This window comes from Xiphias gladius, chromosome 16 (genome assembly GCF_016859285.1).
Source record: "Xiphias gladius isolate SHS-SW01 ecotype Sanya breed wild chromosome 16, ASM1685928v1, whole genome shotgun sequence".
NCBI classification, from domain to species: Eukaryota; Metazoa; Chordata; class Actinopteri; order Istiophoriformes; family Xiphiidae; genus Xiphias; species Xiphias gladius.
The window spans coordinates 17,742,927-17,761,863 of NC_053415.1; the positions used below are offsets into that span (position 1 = coordinate 17,742,927).

General features: G+C 38.7%; 2 protein-coding genes across 3 annotated transcripts; one reads left to right on the top strand and one right to left on the bottom strand.

The window, feature by feature from the left end:
• Positions 1 to 1,746: 1,746 nt before the first annotated feature.
• u2af1 (U2 small nuclear RNA auxiliary factor 1) lies at positions 1,747 to 11,253 on the bottom strand. 2 transcript variants are annotated; one of them, XM_040148131.1, is made up of 10 exons: positions 11,058 to 11,253; positions 10,828 to 10,898; positions 8,476 to 8,574; positions 6,689 to 6,776; positions 5,927 to 5,993; positions 4,598 to 4,647; positions 3,779 to 3,877; positions 3,521 to 3,654; positions 2,137 to 2,229; positions 1,747 to 2,034 (listed from the first exon to the last, which is right to left on the bottom strand). In XM_040148131.1, the coding sequence occupies exons 3-10, from the start codon at positions 8,517 to 8,519 to the stop codon at positions 1,911 to 1,913; spliced, it is 699 nt and encodes a 232-aa protein (XP_040004065.1). In that variant the 5' UTR covers positions 8,520 to 8,574; positions 10,828 to 10,898; positions 11,058 to 11,253; the 3' UTR covers positions 1,747 to 1,910. The 2 variants fall into 2 exon arrangements, with proteins under 2 accessions (XP_040004065.1, XP_040004064.1); XM_040148130.1 differs by having other exon boundaries at positions 11,024 to 11,253.
• gabpa (GA binding protein transcription factor subunit alpha) lies at positions 10,508 to 18,924 on the top strand. The gene is made up of 10 exons (XM_040148129.1): positions 10,508 to 10,668; positions 14,857 to 14,958; positions 15,049 to 15,193; positions 15,362 to 15,446; positions 15,578 to 15,802; positions 15,900 to 16,094; positions 16,238 to 16,294; positions 17,035 to 17,160; positions 17,421 to 17,613; positions 18,176 to 18,924. The coding sequence occupies exons 2-10, from the start codon at positions 14,882 to 14,884 to the stop codon at positions 18,396 to 18,398; spliced, it is 1,326 nt and encodes a 441-aa protein (XP_040004063.1). The 5' UTR covers positions 10,508 to 10,668; positions 14,857 to 14,881; the 3' UTR covers positions 18,399 to 18,924.
• Positions 18,925 to 18,937: the final 13 nt, after the last annotated feature.

The window sequence follows — 18,937 nt, forward strand, 5'->3', positions numbered from 1 at the left end:
ACCCGACCCGCCCCGCCCACACCGCAGGTTGAAACCACCTGACTCCACCCGACCCTGATTAACCGGCTGGCTGGAGCCGGGGCTGGAGCTGGAGCTGGGGGTGGAGCTGGCGGGGCCTTCACTCATCAGCGCACGTTTTATGTTGCAGTAAAATCCTGCTTTCGCATTTTTTTTTTAAATTACTGATGCATCTACATGTAAGCAGCTTTTAAATGCAGCCACTGCAGTTACATTTGCACTGCTTTATCTATACTGTTGTATACTGGGCAGCGTGGGAGCTACTGAGTTTGATTTATTCCAGGCATCGTCTTTATTCAGTGGTGGAAAGTAACAGAGTACAATTACTCGAGTACTGTACTTTAAACCACAGCTACTTTATATCTTCACCCCACTACATTTCAAAGGCAAATACTGTACTTTTTTTTTTACTCCAATACATATACCTGACAGCTGTATTACTATGTTTGTGACAACTCGAAGTTAAAAAATATGTAAAGATTAAGATTTAATCCAGTGTTTTTCTGAACCTCTTTGGCTTGTGACCCTGAAAGATCAGTGTGACATTGGGATTCCATGTCACAAATTTCAGATGCCTGTAAGTTTTTAGCAGTTACACTAAAGAGACATTACCTCTCTAAAGATCTCACATGGTTTAATTTAAAGAACTTTTCAAGGCTGAGAGGTCAAATTATCCAGAATTTCACAAAAAGCAAAGGTTAGAGAACATCCCCAAAGAAATGAAAACAGATTTCTGTGGCAAAACTTCACTTTTCTTCTTTCCTCCTCATTTAATTTTACATTATATTGGTAACTTTACTTACCAGACCTTTACTGAGTAAATGATCCGATTACTTCTTCCACCACTGCTCATAATACACAATGGCCTTTTTGAGACTATTTTAATTATTATTGATCTATTTACATGTATGTTGTATGGAGCTAATTGATAAATAAAAACTTATAGCATTATTTTTTAAAAGCATCCTTACTTTACTTTTAGTGCCTAAAACATTTGCACAGTGCTGTACACTCGCCGAGCACTTTATTAGGAACACCATATTAACACAACAAGATGTTTCAAACATCCCTTTGAGATTCAGGTTCAAGTTGACATGATTGCATCACATCATTTCTGCAGATTTGTCAGCTGCGCAGGCATGCTCCCAATCTGCCTTTCTACCGCATCCCAAAGGTGTTCTACTGGATTCAGATCTGGCAACTGGGGAAGCCGCTGAAATACAATGAACTCACTGTCATTTTCGTGAAACCAGTTTGAGATTACTTTTGCTTTGTGACATGATGCATTATCATGCAGGAAGCAGCCATCAGAAGATGGTAAATTTTGGCCATTAAGGGAGGCACATGGGCAGCGATAATACTCAAAATAGACTGTGGCACTCAGAGAATGATTGATTGGTATTAAGGGGCCCAGAAAACATTCCCCACACCGTCACATCACCACCACCAGCCTGGACTGTTGACACAAGGCAGGCTGACACAAGAAACAGGAACTTTTGTTATCTGAATGTTTGTTTGAAACACTGACCTCTGAGCAGTAAAATGAGTTGTATAACACACTGCACATTAGGTCTAATAATAGTCAGTGTGTAAATTGAGTTCTTACTGTATTCAATCTGACTTAAACAGGAGCAGGCAGCTCAAGTATCAGAAAAGCACAGCAATCTTTCCCAGATTTATGCTATATATGAAGTAAGACTCAAATCAGTCACATTAAGTAAAAATTTTCAATTTAATGAGGTGAAAGTCATTTTCAGAAATCAAGAAAAAACAAGTTCATCAATGCTGTCAGGTACCTTTCAAGTCCTAGAATAGATCTGGGAGGGTACAAACTTAAAAAAAGATTGGGGATGGATACGGGGAGAAAAGGACAAGTAGTCATGGCTTCTGGTTCAGAATCGTCCTGAACGCTCTCTGTCTCTGGAGCGACGTCTCTCATGGTCACGGCCACCTCCTCGACCTCTGTCCCTTGAGCGAGATCGTCTCTCTCTTGATCGAGACCGAGACCTATGACGGCTGTGGAGGTGCAGAAGGAGTGATTATGACTGCTATAAAACAACTAAACAGGTAGGTTTACATAAGTGGCTCAATGTAAAATTAATGAATACGTTTGTATACCTCTTTCTCCGGCGCCCATAGAGCTCTCTCCTCAGTTCACGTGAGATGGGCTTCAGATGCATGAAGTTGCAGAAGCCACCACGAGTGCATTCCCTTTTGAGAGAGAGTAACTTAAAATAGGACAGCATGACAGAAGACTCACATCTGAGGTGTAATAATGTCAACAAAGCAGCTACAACGGACAAACTTGTATTTTGACACGGAGAGTTAACAACTTAACAAGACGAGGTCAAAACCTGGTATATAGCTGGACCGCCCTTTATCTGTCTGCTTCTCTCCTACTCTCTGTGCTCACATGTAAAGTAATTTAATGCAGCCGAAATCCCAATAAAGCTGTTCTCATATACGTGTTTTTCTGTTTCTCTTGTCAGACAGCGGAACGAGTAGGAAATAGTGACTGAAACGTGGTCAATTAAGACTACATGTTAACCAGCAGTCACTTCCTATCCATTTACAAGCTGCTGCTCTGCACACCGCGACGTCGTCTGACAAAATCACCACACACATAAGTTAAAGAAAACAGCTGTGTTATGATTTCGGCTATATTTAATTGTAAAATGATCACTAAGAGATAAAGTTAGAAGTTAATTCACGACTGTGTTAGTTGCCGTGCAGTCAATTGAATGAGACGCATAGAGAGGTGTGCCTGTGGCGAGAGAGTCCAACCTGCCCTCACGGGGCAATACTGGCGACTCTCTTCTACGGAAAGTTGCTAAGGTTTGTCCAGAAATTCGTTAGATTTGTTGTTTGGTACTTTGGCCGAGAAAAGTCGCTAAAGGGTGTGAAAAGGTGGTTAATGTAGCGATAAAGACACTAAGTTGGCAACACTGCTTTAAACACCCCCCTGATAACCAAACAGAAACTATTTGCAGTAATTCAGTTTGAAAGAGCAATGCCCAAAAGGGAAACTCCAACACTCGGCTGGTCGACCAATGGTTTAACTTCAGTCAGTCCGTCAGTCAGTCCGTCGTAAAAACATCTTTGGAAGAGCAGACAGACAGACGCCGGCTCGTGATACATGTCTGCCAGTTAACAGTCAACAGGTACATTTTGTAGTTTGGCTAACTGACAAAGTAGATGTTAATACAGCTTAAAAAAATCCAAAAGTGAGAATTCAGCTACAAACGCTGATCCTTTTATGGTGATTTTATGGTGAACAACCGGGCACGGGGAAGTTGTAGTGATGGGACATTTTATGTTTTAAAAGTGTCATTGTTCCAGTGGTGTGTTTTGACTCAAAACCTGAATGGGCACATCCCACAGATACAATATAATCAGTGGTCGGGACACTCCCGAAAAAGATCTTTAATCTCAATGATGCCTCTTCCTGGTTAAATAAATGTATATACATTATATAAGCTCTATCCCATCTCGTAGCACTCACCCCATTTCATACTGGCGACAGCAGGCTTCTCTGAAGTCTGTGACAGGAGAGAGCTCAGCGTGGATGGCCTGTCCGTTAAACCACCGATTATTCAGGTCTATCACGGCTTTCTCGGCGTCCTCCTCGTAACGGAACTATAAAGGACCATCAAGAGACAGAGCGTAGCTGAAGAGAAACGTCACTGGCTCTGGATCCAAGCTAAAAAACAATGGTTTTACATTCATGGTAACTTATGTGGCTTTTAGGCTTGACACTCACCTTCACATACACATTTCCTACTAGGTGGTCCCCAAGGTTGTCACACACGTTCATTTCTTCCACTTCTCCATATTTTTCTTCCATCTCTGTGAAGACCTCCTGAAAGGATGGAAGAGAAAAATGAATGGCAATGTGATGTCTTTGAGTTTTCACTGCAATTACAGTCCATTAAAGGACATTTCCCACTCTCATGTTTGCACTAAATATGAAGCTATTGATATTGAACAGCCAATTAGCCTAGCTTAGCACAAACACTGTAAACAAGCCTGGATGGGACCAGTAACTTCCTGGAGTCTCCGCTGTTTACCTGGCAACTGTTAAGAGGCAAGAAATAATCTTATTTTATAATTACAACACTCTGTGAAGCGGCAAATTGTTGTTTCTACACTTAGGTTTTTGTAGAGATCAAACAAACAAGATATAATGTTGTAATTAGTGAGCTTTAGAGGCAATGGCAGGCAGATTTTGTTACTGGTTGGACAGAGCCAGGCTAGCCGTTACCCCTGTTTCCAGTTTTTATGCTAAGATAAGCTAACCAGCTGCTGGTATCAATCATCTCATCTAACTGTCCAACAGAAATAGAACCAACCTATTTCCCAAAAATTCCTTTAACTATGGACCAGCACCTTTAACTTTTGTTTGCCTTTTCTGACATGTATTATTCAATGACCACATCACAATCTAAACACAAAATGAATCATGTATTTTCTGATTTTCTCATGAGAAGTTAAAGAAAATGTACCAGTAGCAAAGAGGTGTGGTCATGGTTTGAGGAAGACTGGTAGAACATGAGACAATCTTCAGAATGTTATGAGTTACCTCAAAAAACTCATCATAGTGCTCCTGCATCTCCATGTCGCTGATGGCACCTAGTGGTTACAAGAAAGAATGACAACTTAACATGGAGATAATTTATGTTTCTGCAACAAATTCTGTGTTACACACACTGAGACAAACACAAATTCTGGACAGGATTCGCTATTTTTCAGTGGGTGAATGAATGGGTTGATTGGCATGAGGTCACTTAAGTGGTGCTTTGGCCTGCAAAGCTGAGTCAACAAGCGTGCCACATGGTGCTGATGGCTCCAAACTGGCCTCTTAGAGACAGATCAGTGGTCAAATCAAATTTAGTTTACTACTTGCTTTCAGTGGGCAAAATTTACATTCATTTGCTGTACAATAAATACACATGGGACCTCTGGTGTGACCCCTTCTAGGTTATGGTTATTTTACTTTGCCCTCTGCAGCATCCGTCTGCTCTTCAACAACTGTATTCCTCTCATGCTGCATGCCAGGTTTTCAACTCCTCTCATGTAAAATGAACAGGAGCAGCAGCTGTGCCTAACTCATCAAATTCAATCTAGCTTTACCCTAATGACAGTGTGATACGTAAGACTTTGGTTGTATGCATCACCTACATTAAACTGCTGCTTTAAGCTAATTGAACTTAAGGGCGTTTCTTGCAACTACTCAAAATGCTGATGTCATATAATGGATTTTTCACTAACCATGGGTACTATCTTATCAACTGATAACATTACACAAAATCTGGCAAACAGCTTGTGACATAATGACATGAAAAAGTAAAATGATGTGATCGTCTATTCATGATCTGTGAATTAACAGTTTATGTATAAATACTATTATGCTATAACTCAGATGCTTGATAAAATTTCAATATGTATCTTAAATTAATTTAGTGGTGGACATTAGCTGAGGGGGCTCCTGCAAGAACCACTTGCACGAACAGATTTGTGTTTAAGTGGCACGTACAAGTGATTTCAGAGAATCTATGGCATTCATACATTTTCAGGTGCATGTTAGAGAATTCGGTGAATCTAACTTTGAACAATCTTAAGAGCAAATAAAAAAGTATAAGTTTAGGATAAGAATATGAAAATGTTCCTGCATGAGGCCCAGTGTCTTAATTGTCAGGAAATGAAAGGTGAGTAGGTGGTTTATGTTTAATAAACTAATTGCTTAAATAAAAATCTCTACGAGAATTATTACAAATTGCCTCTGCAGTTAGACACTGTTATAGCTGTTTAAAACTCTTTTGCTGTCAACTTAGGACTGATATGGGTTTATGATCAGAGAAAATTATATTTCTTGGAGTCACAGATCCCTGTCATGGGTTGAAACACTTACAGGTCAGACCATCAGCAGACTGGGCACTGTTCTGAGGGTTCCGGTAAATGTTCAGGAGGGCAATTGTCTGAAACAGAAAATGGTTATTTTTGGATGATTAGTATTAATTAGGGCTGGGAATCAAACGCCAATGCTTTTTCGGTAGAAAAATGCGTCCATAGCACAGAGAATGGAAAACTGTCAAATTCCAATAACTAAATTAAAATAGCTTAAGATTGTAAAGTACACAATTCAGATTTCAAATGCAATCACAGAGCAAGACACTATCAAAGAGATACTGAAAATATCCTTTGCTATCCTGTGATGACTGATTAAAGGCTAACTGTAACAATTCTTTAACTACTGACAATTAAGTTCTGTCTAAGAGCAACCTCCTACCAGACTGTGTTTATTAGTGTACAGTGTCAGTCTTGTTTGAAGGCAATATAGACATATATATATATATATATATATATATATACACACACACACACACACACACACACACACAGATTATATATATTTATTTGTGATTGAAGTGTAGACTTTCAGCTTCAATTCAAAGGGTTTAACAAAAAAAAAAAAAAAAATCACATTAAATGTTTAGAAATTACAGCCATTTTTATACATAGTCCCTTATTTTCAGATGCTCAAAAGTTATTATGTGTGTATGTATGTATGTTTGTAAAATGTAGTACAGAAAAATATAGCTTTATTTTATAGGTTTGGGTATTGATACCAAGTGATAACTATGATCTACATTTTGGAAAGGTATAATCTCACCTGGCTGAATGTTGGTTTATTGTGTAATCTGGAACAGCGGTCTCCATGTCGACAGGCACCAATTTTAAAATAAAAAGAGCAGTTGACCCTGGGGAAAAGAAAATGATGAAGATGAGATGAGGTAAACATCAAACCAGTTATCTCCAGACAGACACAATCATCTTCTAATATTATGAACACAACTTTCCTCAACTATTACAACTGAAACAAACTGTGCAAAGTAAATTTTCCATTATGGGCCCGACTGCAATGAGTTATGGGAGCCTGAGGCCGTGGTACTCCCTGAAGTCTAGCAGGCTTACAAAACAAACATCTGACATTGTTTGTTATTTTGATGTATACACCCGGGTAAATGAGCTAACTAAAATTAAACAGAAATGTTTTTTTGTTATTACACCCAAATTTCCCCTCTTATGGCTAATTGCGGCTTATTTTCTCTTCATTTTCAAGCTACACCATTTTCCAAGGAACTTAATAACCTCATAAATATTCTAATCAAACCAGCTCCATGTATGTAGGTCAATAATGGCAGGTCAAAGATGACTCTGAATTGACAAAACTGCAGATGTGATATGGCTTGCAGGAGGTAGTCTAATCTTACTGCTATTGTAATATACCCCACTGACTGTTACCTTGTAAATTTCCACTTTTTTTTTTCCCCTTTAAACTTATGCCTGCCAGGGCTGGGCATACACCAAATATTTAAAACTGTCAAGTACCAGATGTCTGGTCAGATTTGTCACCTTGTTTACTCAGTCTCAGATCATGCTGTTTTCTGATTTAAATAAAAACGAGTACAGTTTTACACCGATGTATTTAGACAAAATTATTGTACTTGAAAGTGTAGTTATTTAAACAGCAACAACAAATAAAAGATAAAAGTAAACCTACTTTACAGTGGTGATACTTTAAAGTGCCCACTGTACAATTCACCTGTGAAAACTAGCCTGTGTCAGTTATCCTCAAGCTTTCGTTAAACTAAAGGTTTGGACATTAAACCTCAATTTTCTGGTATCAACCAAAATGTGTGAATCACACCGGGTATTGTAAACTATCAAGTACCAGCTGTCTGGCCAGATTTTTAATCTTGTGTACTTTTTATCATGATATTTCTGATTTAATTAAAGTTTAATTAAAGTTTTGTATCACGTTGAATTTTTTTTAAAACTCTGAAAGAAGAAACACGCATGCTAGGAGGCAGGGACACTGGAATAAAACTAGTTTAAAAGTGGTACGTAGATCACGACGTAGCCGGGTGCTTCGAGTAGTGGAGAAACACCTGGTATCACTCATTACTTTGGGTGTACTTTCTAAACCTACGAAATTAAAAAATAAGGGTTGGGATTAAGGTACAGTTTATGATTTTAATAACCCACTAACGAGATTGGTCGGCTAGTGTCTATCCGTGTGTTTTCAACTGGAACAAAGACTTGCGTGGGCTTTAGAAAGTAACTAGCGTTAGCTAACCTTAACTGAAAGGTAGATAGTAGATACTATATAACTTTTACTCGAATTTAATTAGTAAAATGATTCTATTTTAATTTAGAAAAGGTAACTCATCTTAAGCACTGCTCAGTACACAGATGTTGCAGGTGCTAACAGTGGCGGCGCGGTATTTTAGTGACGTTAGCGTGCTAGCACTATTAGCTAAAGCCATTGTTCCGTTACCAGCTATAGACTATAAAAAATACATATTAATATATACAGTGTCACTGGACCAAGTAGGCTTTACAAGAAGGAGATGAAAAAGTGCATAATAATCAACTAAATCAATGCTATCTACTTACTTATCTTTCTCTGTCCCAAAAATGGACGCCAAGTATTCTGCCATCTTGGCTGGCCTGTGTTCAACCAGCGGCAACAGTGACCGGACTTCCGCCCGACTCCTTCAGAATAAAAGCATAATTCTCAAAGGTGTACTGACAAAATCTTTTTGCACAAAACCTGCACAAATTATACTAACATTTAACAATTTATGAGACCCACTTTTGAAATCTTGTGTTGTCCAGTAATTACTTCTGCAGTAAATGTTATATCTGTGAAGCTCATACATGACATACATTAATTAACATTATAGTATGGTGTAGTACTTGTTGACATTTCTGCTGGTTTTGAGTCCATAGTTAATGGTGTTTTACTGGTTTGCAGAGTGCATGTGCCAAAATACTCCTCTTTACCTTTACTGTGTCCTCGCACTTTATTCATACAAAGTAGTAGTAAAGTACAAGTACTTAAGAATATGTACTCAGTTACTTCCCACCCCTGGTTAATGCAATTATTATATGTAAGAATACTCCAACTAGCCTGTACTATCCTTACACTATCATTTTAGTTATTTAAGAAAACACTGTACAATTAATTTACTGTATGAAACTAGTTTTGCTAGTTATACTAAAGCTATCATTAAGATCATAAGAGAGAGAAACTGCAAATTGGCTGACTGTCAGTCTTTTGTGTGCAGACTCTGGACTTTACGTATTTTTACATATCTCATTCATCTTGACCATTACTTTAAAATACTTCCTAATTACCGTCTTTATTTTGGCAAACCGGAAATACTCAACAATATCGGTCACTTCCGTATCGGCTGTGACTTTCGAATTAAGAGTCTTGCATTTTTGTGTATGTATGATTTATGAATTCTCTTCCCAATAAACACCTAACTATCGACTAACGTCAGTATAGCATTCTTAAATACCTCTAAAAAAAGCTGGTTAAACCATGCAGTAAATTAGAAGTTAATATTCTAAATTTTAATGTGGACATTTGAATTTGTCCAGGGTAAATTATGTAGGCTACCTCTATTTATTGACTGTAAGAGTCTGTTTTAGAAGAATGGCACCAGAACACTGTCCTTCTGGTCTATTTACATGTTCTTATTATGTTAAATTTCCCATTCCTATATTGTGAAGACCACCAAGTATAAATGTATATAAATGTAAATAAATTGCTAAATTTATCCTGGGTAGTTTGGGGAGCTGTACAATAAAAGCGAGTGTGCATTAACATTTTCCTTCTGAAGCATGGATTATAGACATTGTTTCATTAAATCCAAACTGTGTTGCTTGAACTGCTTACATTATTCCAGCTTTTTACATATCATTTCATTAAGGTCAATTAAAAATGTGACAAATCCTATTGCACCCAAGGGAGCAACATTTTGACAGATATGAAAAAGAGACATGTAAAAACCAAGCCATACCATTTGTCTAATCATAAAAGCCACAAACGAGACCCCTTTGGTTTTTATCAGGATACGTTTATTTAGTAAAGTTGAATCTTTTGTGCACTTAATTTGACAAAATTCAATCAAGAGTGGGAATTTAAAGAGAGATATTACAATATTGTCATCACATGAACACATACAGGATTGTCCATCAGATGTTCCCCATAGCCCCCTAATCCCGTCCTGTTGCAAATATTAAAAATAGTTCAATTGAAACTGTTGGCCCAGCTAAAAGGTCCTCCTTATAAATGTCTTCTTTTGCCCTAAACTGCTTGTGGAAAACACAATGACTTCAAGAGATTCAAGTTCACGAAGGACAGTGTATACATAACGTCAGTTACTTAGTGGAATTAATGGGATTTTTTTTTTTTTTTTTTTTTGGTGAAATCTATTAACTTTAGTTTGGGTAATCGGTTAGTTAAATCGGGGACATTTTACGCTGATGTGTAACCGTGTTGGCCTACTTTATTAAAACACCAAAGTTACCCTCCTGGACATACAATCGTACAAAGAAAATTACGATGATTAAAAATCGAGTGCACGCTGAAATTAAGACAGGTCTCGTAGAAACCTGTGTGTTTTTCTGGCAAGTTTTCACTTTAGTCTTGCCGGTTAGTCTCCGCCCCCCTCAGTGTGTGTGTGTAGTTCACCAAAAAACTTGCATGATACGGACCCGACTGTGTGAATTTTGGCTGCTTATCTACCACAGTTGATCATACTCCAACATCTCTGAAGGCCTGAATTTTAACAACAGGTATGGATATTTTCGCAGAAAAGACGTGTGTGTTCTAAAGACAGTGTACTAAATTGTGGTCGTGATTGTCGCACTTGAACTCTTCCCGCTGTTTTGTAGCTCACTGGCTAACTAGCCGTTGTTGATTCCTTGTTAGCCCAGTGGGAAGAGGCCCCCTACCTTCAAGCCAGAGACCAAGTTAGGGGTACCGCAGCTGCCCTACACGACTGCTTCTGGTGCTTTGTCGTTATCTGGAAAGGAGAAATAACGTTACGAAGTTAGTTACACCACTTCAGCGCTAGCCGCGTTGCTAACAGTAAAGCTGCCGCGGCGAAGACCACCGTTCAGGCACAAACACACACGAGTGCGTACACACCCTGAGACGATAAACTCTGCGTTTTAGTCCATACTTGTGTGGTCGAAGTTTACGTCTAGATGAACGTTGTTTCAGTGTATTGTCGGCATCGCAGTCGGTCCGCGGTGTTAGTTGTCCTCTAAAACACGAGTCTTTGTATTTATCGCGCCTGCTCTCGGAAGTCTTGCAGTGCTGTAAACCTTAGCCAGGATTTCCGGCTCCTTTCCATTTGCCCTATGCTGTTTTGTTTCCGTTTATTCTATTTCCGTTTTAAAAGTTTTCTACGTGCAGAGTTAAAGTGTACTTTCATAAAGATTTTTTTAGGTTATGAGGAGCAGCACGGTTTTGGGATATTTTAACCGTTGTTTAGCAAGCCGGGACCGAGCGTTGTGTAACGGGTTGCCTCGCCCTCGTGGTGCATTCGCTTGCAAAATCGTAGCTAACTTGGTTCACTTCGGACCAGCTTCGTTGCAGCCACACGTGGGGCCTGGTTCATTAATCCCAGTTTTATGTGTTTTTCGAACATTTGTGTGTGATATGTCGCTACGTTTGGTTACTATTTTCGGTGACTAATGGCCTACCGGTTGGCCTTTAGACGCCAAAGCCTCGCCCTCGAGTTGGCTAACGTTAGCATTCGGAGCAGTCAGCGAACTGTCCCACACGGCCAATGAGGAGTCGAGGCTGAGAGGCCTTTATACTTTAACTATTACTACTGCTAGTTATATTACACTGGTCTGTTTCATATGGACAGCATGAGCACTGTTCCCACTGCCATAAACTTAAATGCAGAAGCGGAAACTCTGTGTAATCTCCATATTATCATTATAGAGATATATTATTGAAACTTTTTTGTTGTTGTTTTTTAGTTGTTTTTGCTGCTTGGACTTCCGAATGAGAATTCCCTGTCCTATACCATGGAAGCAAGTGTTTGACTTACTGCATAAAAAAACAGTAGACACATTTATAAGGTCGTTTTTGGATATCGGGAAAATTTTAAAGATTGGCTGAGTTAGTTGAGTGTCATTTTTGTTTTAAAGAATCCTAGTCTACAGAATATTTTTTTTTTCTTTCTCGTATTGTCATGCTGTTTGTGACTTCTGGAGAAACGTTCAAAAGATGTGATGCAATGAAGCCTTTTTCCCCAGATTTTCTCTGGGGTGTCAGGTGATGTTACAGAAACAGTATTGATAGTTAAATTATTAATCCAATTATTTGGTCAGGAGAAAGAATTATTTTTAAAGCTGTCCTTGGATATTAATGGATATTCCATTTCGAGTTATTATCAAATGTTACTTTATTTTGGTAGGATGTATTTCAAAGAGAATTAATGTTAAACATATGGAAAGTTGGGGGAGGTTTACTGGAGCTGAGGGTTGGTAAGAAGTCTATTTGAAAGAAAACCGTAAGACACATTAATAGAATGTTTGTTGTAATTACTCTGCGAGATAGTCATTTTTTCCATATAATGACATTAATTTGTATAAATTGAAATATAATCTAGCATTTCCTTTTTTTATATCCTCTGATGCCTTGTTACTTATTTAGGTTGTTAGGCTCGGTTGATAAACTGTTGTGTGTTTGTGTTGGTACTGTATAGGCTCGTATAAGTTTCTTTTTAGTTTTTTTTTTTGGTGGTGTTTGTGGTTGTTAATAAAATAACAATAATAATAATAATAATGATGATAAGTGATGAATGAAATGAACCATTTGATGGTTCCTGGCTCTCAAATGTAAAAGCTGTTTCAGTATTTATTTATTTATTTTTTTAATTATAGCTGTGAGGCAAGACAAGAAGGACATCCAGTTTGCAAAAGCATATCCATAATAACAAGCATCACATCATATTTTTTTTTACAAAAAACATCAAACAAGTGAAGGAAAGGAAAAACTACACAAGACAAGACACAACAAAGGGGAATCCCTTAACTTCCCCCCCAAACCCCCTTTGAGCTACCCACTTTCTTAATGTACAGGACTAACAAGAACGGTTAACATCACTTTCCAAAGAAATGAGGAACAGATACCACGTTTCAACAAAGTCTTCCTGTTTATTTTTTCAAAGTGTGTCTGATTTTATACCAGATGTAGTGTATTGTTGTGTATTGTGAGTTTTATTGGCAGTAATTGATTCATAAGAGATAAACTTTTGTTGAATGATTAAAATGTACCATATTCTCAGATATGTCCAATATTATAAAGATGTGCTGTGGTTCTAAGTGCTTATTATTAACTAATGTGTGATATTGCACCAAAAAATAAATCCAGAAATGTTTGGAGCAGAGAGCATAAGTGTGAAAGAGTGGCGTCAGCTGAGCGAAGTTTATCACACAGAGGTGAAACATCGGAAAAGAATTCATGAAGTTTCTCTTTGGAGTAATGGAGTCTGTGTACAATGTTGAATGGATTAAACAGCATCAGACATGATAATTTGCTGCTTTTCTTGGTCTTGCATTACAGCAAAGTGAATAATTTGGGGTTTTGTACTGGTGGTTGGACGCTGATGACGTCTCTTTGGGCTATAAGATACGGTGATGGCTGCTTTTCACTGTTTTTTGATGTTTCATAGACCAAACAATCAATGGAAAAATAATCTATCTTAATTGAATATGAAAATAATCATGAATTGCAGCCCTGTACAAAAACATAAATAAACTTAACGGAATAAAATGGAAACTGAAAGTAGAGACTAAAAATGGGACTATAATCTCAATTCTAATATGTATTGAATATATAAAGTTCTGTATAATAATAGTGCCAGTTCATGTAATCTATATTAGTAGGTCAAGTCAAGTAGGGTAGTATGTTACATGCCCTACAGATTGATGGATATTAAGTAGACTTAACTGTACATTGAATTTGAGTATACACAGATAGAGGTCTCTGTTTTAAGTTAAGAGGGGGCACAATAGATAAAAAGGACATTGCAATAATATTAATCTTAATGCGATAGTAATAGTCATTTTGCCTATAAAATGTCAGAAACTCCTTTCAGAAGTCCTTTCTGCGCCCAAGGTGATGTATTGAAATGTCTTGTTTTATCTGACCAAACATTCCAAACCTCTATAGGTAATGAATTTACAATGATTTAAACGAGAAACAAGCAGCAAATCCCCACAAGAGAAGCGGCAACCAAAGAATGTCACTCGGAAAAGTGTCCATTAAGCAATTACCAAAATAGCTGCTGATAACTTTTATGTTGATCATTGAATATAACTAATTGTTTCAGCTCCAAACATCTCAAGAATAATTTACACTGTGTTTATGTATATAAATGTTTACCTTGAGAACTTTAAAACTGTAAGACAAAAGCAGACAGTTTGGAAAAGATTGGCAAGAATTAATCAGTACTATAACTAATTCAATGAATAAATGTAATACATGTATAAGAAAAGTATGTAAACTTATCATATAATTATATGAGTATCAGTGAAACTACCTATGTGGTGTGTTGAACAGAAACTAAAAGGGCCCTTTGACGCACAATGCCATATATACTTGTACAGTGTTATGTGATCTTAGAAACAGGACTCAAATTTAGAGCTGTACAATTAGTTGATTAATCAATTAGTCCATCGCAGCTTTGATTCCGTAAATTAATAGCTTAAGTCAGATATCAGAAAATGCCAAACATTCTCTGGTTCTAGCTTGTCACGTGAAGATTTGCTTCTTTCCTTTGTTTGAAGATTGTTGTTTTGAAACCACTGTTTCTGGTGTGACTGATTTTTATTTTAAGTTTTGAACAAAAATATCCAAACATAACATTAACAGTGTAATCATTTTTCTCTTTTATATTTTGGGCCCGATAAGTAATTTCACTGGATTAGTTAACCATCTCTTTTATTACTTTCTTACAGCTCGGCTCTCTCTGCATAAAACAGAATGTCTAAAAGTGAACCAGAGGAGATGATAGAGATCGAGATCGATGAACGGGAGAAACAGGCATGCCTGGAGGAAGGGTAAGCAAGATGGTCATTTGAAGTGCCTACTCTTGCACATACAGTAACTGCACATTTTATAGTTCTCTTCCCTCTCTTTTGTTCCCACAGTGTTGAGGAGCAGACGATCACTGCATCTGATTTGATTCAGCAAGACATTGACATCAACGAGCCCATTGGCAATTTGAAGAAGCTTTTGGAGCCTCGTATACAAATATCACTGGATGCATATGAGATCTGCCTGCAGGACATTCAGGTAACATTGTGCATAAGACAGCCAATCGAGGCCTCTTTATGATTTGATAATTTTGTTGCTGGGGTTACAGGGCTTCGGTTTGTAATGTAGGACTGCTATTCGTCCCTTCAACTGCAGAGTATGTTGAGTCATCTCTGTCTTGACTGTCTGTTGTGTTCGTCTTTTTAGCTTCACCCAGATCACAGCCTCTTCGATCAGGGAGTAAAGACAGATGGCACAGTGCAGCTCAGCCTGCAGATTATAACCAAACCAGGTACTGATCTAACGAAAAACCACGACGCAATCCATAGGGAGCATTTCAGAGATTAGCAAATATACAGTAATATATTGCTGTCTATGTCCAAATCTTTATCATTTGTGTGTGGGGGGGTTTCCCTTGCTCAGGTGAGGAGAAGCTGAACATTTTGGAGATTGTGAAGCCGGTAGAAACAGTAGAAGTGGTGATTGATCCAGATGCAGCAGGGGAGGAGGGTGCTCTGGTGGAGGAGGGTCAGCTCATTGCTGTGGAGAGGTCTGGCCTCTCTGATGAGACGTCAGAACAGGTTACACGCTGGGCTGCAGCACTCGAAGGCTACCGCAAAGAGCAGGTCCGGCTGGGCATACCATACGGTGAGGAGCACTTGAATAGAATACCTTACTGTCGGGAAAGAAAACATTTTTTGATGTAGTAACGATTAAAGGTGGTTGTTTCTCCCTCTCCCTTCAGACCCCTTGCTCTGGACCGCTGACCAGGTGATCCACTGGGCTGTGTGGGTGATGAAGGAGTTTAACATTGACGAGATGGAAATAGGCAGCATTCACATCCCAGGTCGAGAGCTCTGCGCTTTCAGCCAAGAGGAGTTCCTTCAGAAAGTGCCCAATGGAGAGATACTCTGGAGTCACCTGGAACTCCTACGCAAATGTAAGTCAGGAGTTGTTAAGGTTTTAGGAGTGTGTGTGTGGATTACAAACATTCCTGATGGTTGGCAGCGGGTCTTTAGAAGTCAGCAAAGGTAAACTGAAGGACAAAGTTGCATTTCATTTCATCCCATTTATATATTTCAGATGTGTTGGCCAGCCAGGATCAGTCTGGAGGGGACGCCACAGTTACTATTGATCAACGTAAGTATTCTAGAGAAAAATCTGCCAAAATGTAAAAGTTTTATACTTAACACTATTCAACCTGAAAATGCCCCGGTAGACACACTCAGCTATGGACTGGATTTGGCATGTCATGCGTTGCTCACGTTGTCTGATGAATATGATGCAGGGAACCCTCTTTCTCGCCAACAGGGCAGAGACCCGATTTAAAAAATAAAAATTTTTTAAAACTAATAGTATTTTAGGGAGAAAGTCATTTTCCTGCATATCTACTTACAACATAGTCAACAAAGCCTGTTTATTTTCAGTAGACAGACTCAAAACAAGAGCTGATGAGTTAATCAAAAGAAAATTAGGTAACTATATTGATAATTGATGAATCATTTCAGTTATTTTTTTAAGTAAATATGCCAAATATTCTCTAGTTCCAGCTTCTCAAATGTGAGGATTTTGTTTTGTTTTTTTGTTTTTTGTTATTTTTTTGTCACATATGGTGGGTAACTGAATATTTTTGGGGGGCTTTGGATTGATGGTCAGACAAAACAAGAAATCCGCTTGTGCTCTTGAAAATTGTGATGAGCATTTTTGACTGTTTTTAATGATGTGACAGATTAATGGGTCAATTGATTTATTGTGAAAACAAATGGCAGATTAATCCATAATGAAAAATAATATTTAGCTGCAGGCTTGCTCAAAACATCAGCAGTCATTCTGAAAACTGACAGACTGTCCATCCCTAACTTTTCCGTCTATGTCTCCAGCTGTGCAGATAATCCCGGCTCAGGTGAGCACGCCCACTGCCATAAAGGTACTAAAGCAGAGCCGTGGTCCCAGAACTCCACGCATTTCAGGAGGAGAGGAGCGCAGCTCACCTGGCAACCGCACAGGTAGTACACATTTCTCACAAGGACTCTGTATGTTTGTATGTAAGTAGTATACATGCTTCTTCAGAGACACTCTTCAGACAGCCTGAAAGCACTGAAAGCATTCAGGGAGGGTCCCCAACAATTTTTTAAATTTTATAAAGAAGTAGTTGTGTAGTTGTGGTAGTGTTTATTTAATGCAGATGCATTGATTATTTTATGTGTATGTCGTTTTTATGACTATTTAGAAGATTTTACTGTGAATGCTGTTTCTCTGGTGCCAGGTAACAACGGTCAGATCCAGCTGTGGCAGTTCCTGCTGGAGCTGCTGACAGACAAGGATGCTAGAGACTGCATCTCCTGGGTGGGCGAGGAGGGAGAGTTCAAACTCAACCAGCCTGAACTCGTGGCTCAGAAATGGGGCCAGCGGAAGAACAAGCCTACTATGAACTACGAAAAACTCAGCAGAGCCCTCAGGTTTGGCTGTTCTGTTTATTTTTTTTAAAGGGGTACTGTGGCTTAGTATTGCACCTCCATAAAGTCATTGGACTTGCTAGAGACAAGATTAAAAAATGGTCTAAATCAAAGCATCTGAGGCCGAGATGTCCTGACTTTTAGTCCCTAATACAGGTCGAGCTCCAAAAACAATGAACCCTACAATGTCCCTTTCAACCTGCCTGCTTGGTCACCACTCCCACAGCTTTCAAACTCCAGTTGCAAACACAGGCTTTCTGTTAAAGATCTCAAGCTCTGAGGATGATGATGATCTTGATGACAAACCACCTACAAGCATAGAGAATACATTCTACCACTTTTTCACAGGCTTGTTGGTACACAACATGAGGTAATAATAAAAGTAATAGTCGCGTAAAACTGGTGGACTGTCCCTGAAATCTTTGTGTGGCTTGTTGAGACGTGTGTACTAGATTGGTGGTATTGAAACATGACCTGGTGTAACTTGATTATATTCTTTGGTGATGTTGTATAATTTTATTTGGGCTTTTTACAAAGACATTCCCATTTTCATATTCTCATTTAGGTATTACTACGATGGGGACATGATCAGCAAGGTGCAGGGCAAGCGCTTTGTCTACAAGTTTGTGTGCGACCTGAGGACTCTGATTGGCTACAGCGCTGCTGAGCTCAACAACTTGGTGACCGAGTGTGAACAGAAGAAACTGGCTCGCATGCAGATGCATGGCATCGGTCAGCCCATCACTACAGTGACCTTGGCCACCGCAACACTAGACAAGGAGAGTTGAAGGAGCAGCCACAGGCAAAGTTAGCTCTCCACCGTTGACTGGAAATCACATTAACTTCTTCTTTGACACAGCTGCGTTCATCAGGCACAGAAATGCAAGGCTGATCCCTGATCAGTGTGGATTAACAACTTTGATGATGTCTTTACAGTTTTAGTCCAGTTATACTGAGGCAGGTCAAAAGGTTTTGTTTTTCTTTAACTCTAACCAAGGGAAGTGTGTTCAGGATGAGGTGGAGAACGTTTGTGTGGTAAATGAGTAATGTTGTTGTGCATGTGACTGAGAGCTTGAACGTGTGACTGAAAACGCAGTTATGAGCTTTGTGTAATGTGTTCCTTGTCTGTAGTTTAGGATCGTTTCCACTGTACATACCGGTACTTCATGTTTTTGATAGCCATAAGGGCAAGTGTATTTTCATATTTTCCATTTATAGAGGATCTGTTTTGTATTTTATTTAGTGTTTGTTCCCTTTATTGTTGGACCCTTTTTTGTCCACTACGGGGAATAAAGTGGCAAGCATTTTTCTTAACGTCTGGGATAAA

What these genes read in the sequence shown, in the direction of transcription:
- u2af1 (XM_040148131.1), bottom strand. Translation starts at nt 8,519, where the DNA reads ATGGCAGAATACTTGGCGTCCATTTTTGGGACAGAGAAAGATAA. An exon ending in TAGGAAATGTGTATGTGAAG is followed by an intron (nt 3,655 to 3,778) that starts GTGAGTGTCAAG and finishes GGTCCTTTATAG; the next exon opens with TTCCGTTACGAGGAGGACGC. An exon ending in TGTCGCCAGTATGAAATGGG is followed by an intron (nt 2,230 to 3,520) that starts GTGAGTGCTACG and finishes CTCTCTCAAAAG; the next exon opens with GGAATGCACTCGTGGTGGCT.
- gabpa (XM_040148129.1), top strand. Translation starts at nt 14,882, where the DNA reads ATGTCTAAAAGTGAACCAGAGGAGATGATAGAGATCGAGATCGATGAA. An exon ending in CAGGCATGCCTGGAGGAAGG is followed by an intron (nt 14,959 to 15,048) that starts GTAAGCAAGATG and finishes TTGTTCCCACAG; the next exon opens with TGTTGAGGAGCAGACGATCA. An exon ending in TCTGCCTGCAGGACATTCAG is followed by an intron (nt 15,194 to 15,361) that starts GTAACATTGTGC and finishes TCGTCTTTTTAG; the next exon opens with CTTCACCCAGATCACAGCCT.